The 12054-nt window shown below is 33.8% G+C and overlaps 1 protein-coding gene across 2 annotated transcripts in view; it reads right to left on the bottom strand.

Annotated features, from left to right (window-relative positions):
* The window catches only part of LOC149796005 (ATP-binding cassette sub-family C member 1-like), a 155144-nt gene that overhangs the window by 50482 nt on the left and 92608 nt on the right, over window positions 1-12054 (bottom strand). For both annotated transcript variants that reach the window (XM_089965927.1, XM_089965926.1), the window contains 3 exons: window positions 11644-11770; window positions 9751-9927; window positions 3304-3471 (listed from right to left, as the gene is read on the bottom strand). In XM_089965927.1, coding sequence (XP_089822053.1) covers window positions 3304-3471; window positions 9751-9927; window positions 11644-11770 — 472 coding nt within the window. The remainder of the gene's footprint in view (window positions 1-3303; window positions 3472-9750; window positions 9928-11643; window positions 11771-12054) is intronic.

The following is a 12054-nucleotide window of genomic DNA, read 5'->3' as shown; positions in this document are numbered from 1 at the left end:
TATTACTGTCAGCCTGTATCCTGCTTTACGTGTTTCCATGACCTAGACCATTTGCTGATTTCCAACCATTTGCTAATTGTGCATGCAGTTTAACCAACTATATATATATATATATATATATATATATATATATATATATATATATATAGAGAGAGAGAGAGAGAGAGAGAGAGAGAGAGAGAGAGAGAGAGAGAGAGAGAGAAAGAGAGAGAGGAAACATGACACTACAACAGGAAGAAACTTTGTATTTAAATAGCATGTGATTAAAGTGATGGAAAACAAGGAGAATCAGCCACTATAAGAAGATTTACAATTTGGTTGATGGAGAATTTTCAGGGATTTTATCAGATGAGATCAACAGTGATACTGATGTATCATCTGATGAAGAAGACAGAAGTGATGAAGATTAAAGAAAGAAGAAATTGAACAAATAAATGAAAGGACTGATGGGTTATTAGTGACAGAACCCACATCGACATGAGGCTGTTTACAGTACAGTCATCATGGCCAACCAATGCAAATGAATTTGATTTTTCCAGCATTTTTCATCAACCATGAAGATTGCATTTTCTTATGTGGGAATTCTCAATCAATTTCATGGAATTATACACTATATGGATTCATGAATTACTGATCACAAGAAAACCAATAACTCTTTTTACCAGCCTGTATGTGCTTTATTTTTTTAATATTGCCTGAAATTTACATCATTATGTAGATAAATCTTTTTAGAATAGCTTTAGTTATATTTCAGCTTAATGTAAGGAACACAGAGCAAAAAATAATCAGTTTATTTTAAGATATTCCCTCTCAAAAATGAGGCAGCAAGATAAGGTCAGTGAGTTTCAGGAATAGAGATAGTGGTTGTTACATTCGGGTTCAAAGGACACACAAACACCAAGTAAGGGTCCTACAATTTATGTAAAATTAATCTAAAATCTTCACATAAACTAGAAAACCAGTGTTGCTTACAGTACCAAGCTCACTATAAAAAAAACTTGCCTGCTCTACCACTCTGCTCTTGTTTTAGTAAGGGTTAGAAATAAGGGATCTTAATTAAATTAACATTTGTGCCTTATCCAGGCTCAGTTAGCCATGAGAAGACAAATAACAGCACTGGATCTGTTGACAGTCTCTGATATCAAATATCCAGAATGCTGGGATTAATGTTCTGGTGTCACTACTAACAATTAAAATCTGCTAGAATCTGATACAGGCACTGAGCATGAAATCATACTTATAACAGTGATAAAGCTATAACTACCCAAGGACATCCCTCTACCTGTATGCTGGAGGAGATAGGAAAAGAAGAGGCTACAAGTGCCCAGGGTCATCCCTCTACCTGTATGCTGTAGGAGATAGGAAATGAAAAGGCTACAAGTGCCCAGGGTCATCCCTCTACCTGTATGCTGTAGGAGAAAGAAAACGAAAAGTATACATGTGCCCAAGATAATCCCTCTACCTGTATACTGTAGGAGATAGGAAATAAAAAGGCTACAAGTGCCCAGGGTCATCCCTCTACTTGTATGCTATAGGAGACAGGAAACGAAAAGTATACATGTGCCCAAGATCATCCCTCTACCTGTATACTGTAGGAGATAAGAAATAAAAAGGTTACATGTTCCCAAGATAATCCCTCTACCTGTATGCTGCAGGAGACAGGAAACTAAAAGGCTACATGTTCCCAAGATAATCCCTCTACCTGTATGCTGCAGGAGACAGGAAACTAAAAGGCTATATGCTCCCAAGATAATCCCTCTACCTGTATGCTGCAGGAGACAGGAAACTAAAAGGCTACATGTTCCCAAGATAATCCCTCTACCTGTATGCTGCAGGAGACAGGAAACTAAAAGGCTACATGTTCCCAAGATAATCCGTCTACCTGTATGCTGTATAAGACTATCTACTATCTGGTTCTGAGATAATGAGTTGACACGTACCCTCAACAGGTAGAAAGACATCTCAGGGGGAAATATATAAATCACTGGTATGTCCTGTTCAAGATGAAATATTCCTTCTGCATGATAAATATTTTGCATATATCTTTTTTAAAATGCAAAGTTTCAAATTAAACTTCATGATAATCAATGAAATTCTTAACATTTTGTCAAAGAGAGACCATAACTCCAAAGAATCTTGCCAAAGTGGGACCATAACTCCATAAAATCCTGCTAAACAACAGTGAAAGTCAAATTTGCGTATGTGTGTGTGTTTTTGGATTGTTAACAAAGTTTACAATCTGAGTCATATCACAATGATGTCTGCAATGTGGCAGTTTATATTGATGTTGAGCACTGAGACAGACATGTGGCATCATGTCCCACCCAGTCACATTATCATGACATCAAGCTGACCAGTCCTAACACTAACCTTTAAAGCTGAGCGCCTAGCAAGGCAGCTACTAGTACTAGTTTTATAAGTCTTTGGTATGACTTGACTGGGATTCAAAGTGGCGACCACCCATATCCGAGGCAGATGTTCTAACCACTTAAGCCACAGGAGTGGTCAACAATCAAATTTAATCTAAGTTTTCTTAACATAAAGTACAAAGTCTTATACCAACTTTTACTTCAATTTTTATGGTCCTTCAAAAGATATTGAGCAGAAATGAAATTGTTGACAACCAGGACATATCAGGACATGAAGTAATGTGAGAACTAAAATAGGCAAGACTAAATACTTCTTCCACAAATAGGCTATATAATCTATAAAACTGCAGACACCATTCATATCTTTGGCCAATGTATGTTGATCAGTATGATCATTATAAACCATCATAAAGTGAATTTATTTATTGTCATAGGTATTATTATTCATGGTTTTGTAGAAAATGTCATTTATGCTGGTATTTAAACATTTATATATACGTCCTTTTTATAGGTTGATGTCTTTTCATTGGTTCTTTAAAAACTCAAAGTTTTTAACAACCACAATATCTGTATACGATGAATATTTGCATCATCAAATTTTCAGAAATTGATGATGAACCACGTTTAACACAAGCTTTTCAACAATTCACAAAAAAAATTAAACCAGGACAAACACTAGTCAACACACCTACTTTACACCTTGCTGTCTTGAATTGGATCCCCTGACAAGTATCTGAAAGTCGCATGCATTTGATTGGTGGTTTCTTTTTTTTCTTCTGGTTTTTCCTTTCTCTTGAACAAGCTTCTACCACCAAATGATCCTTTGAGAGTTAAGATGTTAGAACTGATTCAATAAATGCAAATTTTTTAAAGTTGAAATTGTTTCAATATTTGTTTACAAAAAAAGCAAGTCTAAATCACAATCTGTTTCTACCTTGTTTCTCAGCAGTCCTTTGTGACCAATGACTTTGTCAAAAATGTGCTTGCCAACATGGGAGTCCACAGCACTGAGAGGATCATCCAAAAGATAGATTTCAGCATTGTTGAACACAGCTCTTGCCAGACTGACCCTCTGTTTCTGACCTCCACTCAAGTTGATGCCCTTAAAATAAAAAAGAAAGCAAATTTTTTAGTAAATTATGTTTCTCTGATAATACCTACCAAATCATATTACATTAGGATAACTTTCTCTGCTACCTCTGCATCCAGCACCCCCCACCCCCAGAAGACAGAAAAACATCTTTCTGTCTATATATATGTATAGTATGTATATTGTATCATTGACATACCATGAGATATATAAAAAATTTAATTAAATGGAAACGATGCTTGCCAAGTTTCCTTTTAATGAAAAATTTATACAGGTGGTATATAAAAGATACAACATACATACTATACATATATTCTATTTATATCGCATACAAATGCACATACTTGCATTTCAAATGCAGTCAAGATTGACGGCAAGCAACTGTGTATTGACGGAATGAATGCAATGAATGAACTCTGCACAATCCCTTCCCGTGTGTCCAGTACAAAATGGAGATCTTTAATCTTTGCGAATAATCGCAATCTCCTTTGCAAAATGATAAATTGCTTCTTTTAGTTTTGAATTTCTATTTTCATTCATATTCATTAAATAAATATAAGACACATTTATGACATAATTGTAATGCCAGTTGCTGGTACAGGAAAGTAACATTTCCATTGGTCAGAATGTTACCACGTGATCAAAACGAATTGCATTCATTTCTGTATGAACTGTAAGGAGAACTACTTTTCCACTTCTATAAATAGAGTCACGTGTACAATATAAGATAAACACCAGCCAGTTAAGGCAGACATGAAGTAAGCATTAAAGAAAAACAACATTCTAACAAACAAACAAAAAAAATAATTGAAAAAATTGGCTTCCATTGGTTGAAGGACTGGTATTATGATGACCTTATTGCGATCAAGCTGGAGATCCCAAGTGCTATAAATAGCTACGTAACAGAAAAACCACAAACATGTATTACTATGCTCAATTAAGATTTCTGTTTTTTAATGATGCAAACAAAATAACATAACAAATAATTAAAATTTCAATTATAAGAGTTTAACGTTTTTTCTGAGTTCATCGTGGTATAAACTGTCAGTTGCCGACTCACACAGCTTACATAACGCCCTTCGGGCGTTATTTGCCGTGTGAGTCGGCAACTGACAGTTTATACCACGATGAACTCAGAAAAAACAACATTAAACTCTTACTTAAACATGAAAGATGGTTGAAATGAAGAAAGTAACAGTTATGATTTAAACATGAAAGATGGTTCAAATGAAGAAAGTAACAGTCATGATTTAAACATGAAAGATGGTTGAAATGAAGAAAGTAACAGTCATGATTTAAACATGAAAGATGGTTGAAATGAAGAAAGTAACAGTTATGATTTAAACATGAAAGATGGTTGAAATGAAGAAAGTAACAGTCATGATTTAAACATGAAAGATGGTTGAAATGAAGAAAGTAACAGTTATGATTTAAACATGAAAGATGGTTGAAATGAAGAAAGTAACAGTTATGATTTAAACATGAAAGATGGTTCAAATGAAGAAAGTAACAGTCATGATTTAAACATGAAAGATGGTTCAAATGAAGAAAGTAACAGTTATGATTTAAACATGAAAGATGGTTGAAATGAAGAAAGTAACAGTTATGATTTAAACATGAAAGATGGTTCAAATGAAGAAAGTAACAGTCATGATTTAAACATGAAAGATGGTTGAAATGAAGAAAGTAACAGTTATGATTTAAACATGAAAGATGGTTGAAATGAAGAAAGTAACAGTCATGATTTAAACATGAAAGATGGTTGAAATGAAGAAAGTAACAGTTATGATTTAAACATGAAAGATGGTTCAAATGAAGAAAGTAACAGTTATGATTTAAACATGAAAGATGGTTCAAATGAAGAAAGTAACAGTCATGATTTAAACATAATTGCAATGCCAGTAGCTGGTACAGGAAAGTAACATTTCCATTGGTCAGATTCTTACCACGTGATCAAAATGAATTGCGTTCATTTCTGTATGAACTGTAAGGAGAACTACTTTTCTAAGAATACCCACTTCTATAAATAGAGTCACGTGTACAGCATAATATAAACACTGCTAGTGAAGGCAGACACGAAGTAAGCAATAAAGGAAAAGAACATTCTTACAATTTAAACAAAACGAATTAAATCTTAAAGACTAAAGCAACCGATATTTCTCATCTTTTATGAATAAAATCATTCTTTCTTTGGGGAAATTTGTTAAAAATATGGATAAAAATGTTTGAAAGTGCGCTAGGTCAAGGTCACCAGTATACGGTATTTATAGCTATCCAACGCTGAAACTGATATGTCAGAATCTGGAGATTTTTCGCTAACTTTCCCTTATCAGATAGATTATATGCAGGAAGATATTGAAAATTTTGACCCATCCATATTTGACGAGCCTTTTGAAGTGGAAGAATCACAAATTGAGTTACCATTTAGTTTGAATGAACCAACACCAGTCACGTTCCCATTTGATAACAAGGATGACCACAAACCAAAACGCTTCAAATCACTTAAAGAGGAAGATCTCTTAAACATATCTGAACAGCGGTACTCAAAGTCTACGAAGAAAAATACTCAATGGGGCTACAACACTTTCGCAGGTAGATTTATTCATTCATTTAATAATCATAATAAATTAACAACAACAACAACAACAATAATAATAATAATAATAATAATAATTAGTAGTATATTGGACTGTTCATCAATGTAAGCTTAAAGTAACGTTGCTTGATACTTAATTTGCTCTTATTTATTATTTTCTTAAATTATGTTATGAAAAGGCATTATTTTGTTAATTTTTATGCAAAAGGAAACAACAAAAAATAATTATAAATCATTCATGCCATTTTTTTTATAAAAATGAGACTTAACTTTCTCTGCAGTGAATAAGGTGTACTTTATCTTTAAAGTAATACTTATGACAGCCTAAAAATGTAACCAATCTTTTATATAATAGTAACTAATAATAAAAAATGAAGAGAAGATATGCATGAATGATTCTTCCCAAAGATCTAAATATTTTAAATGTTAAAAAATTAGATACTACCAAGCTGAAAAACATGAATTTCAGAATGGTGCAAAGAGAAGAATATTGAGATTGATCTGAAGTCAGCTGAGTCTTCACATTTGGCCCAAATGTTAGCCATATTTTATGCCGAAGCAGCCCCCAAGGTCACCGAAACAAGAAAGAGGATGTTCCCTGAAGCCCAAGCTGAGGAATACCATAAAAACACATTAAAAAATGTCCGTGCTGCCATTAATCGCTACATGCAGGTTGAATGTGGTCGTCAAATCAATATTGTTACAGACCCTGAGTTTAGAAAAGCAAATGACATGTTAAATGGAAAATTAAAGTTTAACACAAAGAATGGTTTATCAAGATCAACTCAACACAAACCCATTATTCCTCCATCAGACATGTATGCAATCAATAAGTACCTGATGCAAGATAACCCTATCACACTCAGATACAGGATTTGGTTATATCTGTCCATCCACTATGTTACTCGTGGATTAGAATTTCACAGTCAATTAACACCCAACAGTCTTGAAATCAGGTGTGATGAAACAGGGGCTGAATATGTCATTCTGACCCATCAAACTATACAAAAAAATCATCAGGGAGACTTAAGTGCTAAGGAGGAAAATTCTGACAAGAGAATGTATGCAACTGGTGGTCAAAACTGCCCAGTCAGGTCAGTAAAATACTACCTCACACGCATTAATCAAAAAGCTGAATCATTATTTTGTCACACTGATAAAAATGCTTTTGAAAATCCCAAATTGTGTCAAATATGGTACACAACAAGATGTGTTGGAAAGAGACAATTTAGCTGTTTTATGCCTGACATATGCAAAAATGCCCAATATCTGCAAGATATACTGCTCACACTCTCTTCGTGCCACAGCTTTGAATGCAATGACAGATAACAAAGGCCCAGCACTCAACATAAACAACAAATGAGCAACATTCTTCCAATGTATGTTCAAATGTAGCATTGTCTGCTCAAGACTCTTCAGCAATGCTATCTCATGCAAATGTAAATGTTCAAATGACCCCTACAAACTCAAGCGGTACTAAGCAAGCAAATGTTAAAATGACCACTACAAACTCTAGCAGTACAAATCAAGTAAATGTTAGCACTGAATCTGCTCAAAATCACCTACAAGCACTGTCACATAGTACAATGAACTCTATGACAGGTTTCATTACACAATCAACCTGTCATTTCAATAACTGCACATTCCAGATTAGTTCCAACTAAAACGAGTAAGTGCAAACAAGTTAAGGAAATACATGATTTTCAAGTTAAGTGCCCCATCTCAACTATCAAGGCTAGAATAATAATTTAAAAAACATCATGTAAAACTCCTGGTTTTTATTATATGGCAATTTTCAATGAATAATTATTGACAAATTAAGAAAATGCATAACAAATAGTTAGATACAAGTACAAATATCAAAGTAGTAAATACATGAATGTGTCATACAATTTTTCATTTTTATAGTGATATTGCTGTATTGTAATTATTGTTACACTATACTTAGAAAAGTGTGTAAACAATAAACACAAAATTCAACAAATTAAATTGTCTTGCTGTTTTGAACCCCTGAGTTAAAAAGTCATAGCTTCTTCCACAAGGAGCATTCTATATCAGCATTTGCCTCAGTTTGCATCTGTCCTTTTGTGTGTCTATTTTCAACAATGATGTCACACATTTGATGAGAGGGATCAGGTTATAAACCATTGTCACTAATCAAATCATAATAATAACTTAAGGAATAAAATAAATACTCAGTTATATTAGATATGTGTGTGTGTGTGTGTATGTCTGAACTAACAAAACTGATCACAGACTTTATATAACCTAACATCATACACATAAATGTATTAGTCTATCTTGTTTATAAACACGAAAATAGGTTTTGAACAGCAAAATTAGATCACTCATGTGCCAGAACAGTGATGAATCTGCCAAATCACATTCAGTCAGTCTACGAATGCATACATTCTTACAGTCATGACATCGTGACTTTAAATATTGAGCTCTCACTTTGAATAAACTTGTCCATTAAGGCAAAATATAAAAATCATGGCAGCATTGTTATAATTCCTTACATGGGCTATCATTGGTTGAAGGACTGGTATTATGATGACCTTGTTACGATCAAGCAGGACAAGCCTAACTGCTATAAATAGCTACGTAACAGAAAAACCCCAAACATGTATTACTACGCTCAATTAAGATTTATATTTTTTAATGATGCAAACAAAATAACATAAAAAATAATTAAAATTTCAATTATAAGAGTTTAACGTTGTTTTTTCTGAGTTCATCGTGGTATAAACTGTCAGTTGCCGACTCACACAGCTTACATAACGCCCTTCGGGCGTTATTTGCCGTGTGAGTCGGCAACTGACAGTTTATACCACGATGAACTCAGAAAAAACAACGTTAAACTCTTAAATGAAAGATGGTTCAAATGAAGAAAGTAACAGTCATGATTTAAACATGAAAGATGGTTGAAATGAAGAAAGTAACAGTCATGATTTAAACATGAAAGATGGTTCAAATGAAGAAAGTAGAGCACAACAAACAGCACAGTTAAGTACTTGAACAGTGAACATTCAGCATATTCCAACGAGTGGGAAATACAAACCAAGTGAAATGAGGAACCAGCAAAAGGTAATTCATACATTTAAATGTATTACAGTTGATCTAAGTCATTATTATGATTTATTTAACATTACTACCAAACATACAATTGTTTTTATCCTCCATTTCTCTGTTTCCCCTTTCCATTGATTTGTGTGACTATATTTTGCCATCGTTCATAGTTCCAGAGACATCAAACATGCTGACAGACCATAAGAGAGAGAGAGAGAGAGAGAGAGAGAGAGAGAGGGAGGGTCAGTGAGATTTAACATGAAGGCATTTGTTCATAACCCATCCCTATGTTTATTGTTTGATTAGACTTCTGCCTTACCAACTAACTCAGTGAGAGAGAAATAATGTTTTCATTCATTTCTTTACTCGCTATTTTATTTCATTGCTAATGACTAATCAGTGGAAATTCATCACAGATTTAGAGAATCTAGAAGCAATTGCCTACTGTTGAAACATAACCTAATGTTGGAACAATATTTATATATGCGTATTAATGAGCCATGTGCGGATTACAATTTTGAAATACCAATAGTATTGGTATATCATATTGCTTTATACCAACACTTTAAAAACCATGCTATTACACACACACACACACACACACAAACTGAAAATTATATCATTACCTTCTCCCCAATTTCTGTTTGGTCTCCACCAGGCAAAATCTCAAGATCTGTTCTCAATGCACATGCATCAATCACCTGTCGATACTTATGTTCTTCAAACTTCTTGCCAAACAGAATGTTGTCTCGCAGTGTGGCATTCTGCATCCATGCCTGCTGTGGCACATAGGCCAAAGAACCCTGAAAGCATAAAGATATCAGAACTTTTGGAATCATAAAAAATATGACCAGATGTTGTTCTTGGAAATGTAGATTCGGAAAATTAAGACTTGTGTTAAGCAGGCTCTACAATGATGAGTGTCAGGAAATTCATCAAAAATTAAGATGGCCCATATGGAATAGTTTAAAACTGAGAACTTGGTTCAACATGAAAAGTAAGACAGCCCATATGAAATAGTTAAATACTGCTGCAATACTTAAGCCTGTATGTTAAACACATGAAAAGTAAGACAGTCTGTATGAAATAGTTAAATACTGCAATACTTAGCCCTGGGTTTGACATGAAAAGTAAGACAGCCCATATGAAATAGTTAAATACTGCAATACTTAGCCCTGGGTTTGACATGAAAAAGTAAGACAGCCCATATGAAATAGTTAAATACTGCTGCAATACTTAGGCCTGGGTTTAACATGAAAAAGTAAAATGGCCCATATGGAATAGTTCAATACTGCCATACCGAGATCTGGGTTTAACATGAAAAAGTAAGACAACCTATAAAGATTATCATTTGACTATTACAACACATCAATTCAACTTGAAAATCATAAATACCAAGATGATTCTATCATTTTAATCATAACTGAGAAACTGTTGCTTTAAGCCCCAACTCTCACCAGAAACCAACATATTTTTTTATCACTACAACCTAATCATAAGTATGACAATATTGTATAATAATCCAAACTGAAGTCTCGGTATTATCAAATACAAACCTAATCATAAGTATGACAATATTGTATAATAATCCAAACTGAAGTCTCGGTATTATCAAATACACTGAAAATGATTTATTTATTCTCCATGCTATTCAATATGAAATGATTTCTCATATTTTCTTTTTGTTTGCATCCAAAACTGTATTTTAATCCCATGAATGCACAATATGGCAAGTGAAATTAGTATGAAATTGTATTTTGATCCTGTGAATGCATGATATGGCAAGTGATATTAATATAAAATTGGATTTTGATCCTGTCAATGCGTGCTATGGAAAATGATATTATTATGACACAATATTTTGATCCCGTCTATGCGTGCTATGGGAAATCATATTAATATGACACAATATTTTGATCCTGTGTATGCATGTCCTAGCATGTGAGATTTAGTATGAAGCTCATAGAAAATCATGAAACAGTTTATGATAGATGCTCTGGTAGCATCTGAAAAAGCATGGCTTTCATTTTGGACTGACAATTTATTTTCAATGAAGGTTTCCTGGGATTTTCTTTCCAACCAGGATAATGTTCAATCTTTTATCTCATGATGATTTTTTATCAAATAAAATGATGGTCTCTTTTTTACTACAAATCAGAGCAAGAATTTATTCTGAAGTATTTTGGGGGCCAACACTGTTGTACAAAATTCCCAGGCCTCCCCTAACACTCAATTCAATGGGTGTCCCAAATGGTTTCTTGTCAAGAGCATTTCTGGGACACTTTTTATATTAATTGTGTGAACAGAATATTTGTGGAAATATGGTGCAATGCCTGAAATTCTTAGGGTCATTGTGTCTATACAAAGAAACAATACCAAAACACCATGGTGTTGGCAATCTCTGATATAATTACAAAAATGCCTGGACCCACTGACATGAAGACATGTGTGTGACCCTGGTGCCACTTGGATCTGCAATCAATGCAAATCATCCAACAGGATGCATTATTTTTCAATACCTCTCTTGTAACTTTTCCAGTCACTTTATCCATCTCTCCAAGAACTGCTGCTATCAGGGAAGACTTTCCAGACCCGACAAGACCTACCACAGCAATCAGCTTGCCCTTAGGTATCTCCAAACTGATGCTGAATTAAAGGAAATTAGGTCTAGGGCATAAACATACACAGGAAATTAAAAGATAACGCAAGTGTAATATGTTCATATAATAAAATTACCAAGACTTACCCTACAATTTATAGAATTTCTCTTCAAAGTGCATTGGATTTAAAGTCCATTCATTGGATGTGACATAATGCAGATTTACAAAAAGTCCATTCGTCAGACATGATGACATATATGTAGATTTTCCAAGTGCAATAAATCTGAAGACCATTGGTTGGACATGACATACATGCTGATTTTCAAAGAG

Source organism: Sinohyriopsis cumingii, chromosome 7 (assembly GCF_028554795.1).
Source record: "Sinohyriopsis cumingii isolate HCF-2022 chromosome 7, ASM2855479v2, whole genome shotgun sequence".
Taxonomy (NCBI): Eukaryota; Metazoa; Mollusca; class Bivalvia; order Unionida; family Unionidae; genus Sinohyriopsis; species Sinohyriopsis cumingii.
The sequence above is the reverse complement of the archived record's forward strand: the minus strand, read 5'-3'. Positions and strand labels throughout refer to the sequence as shown.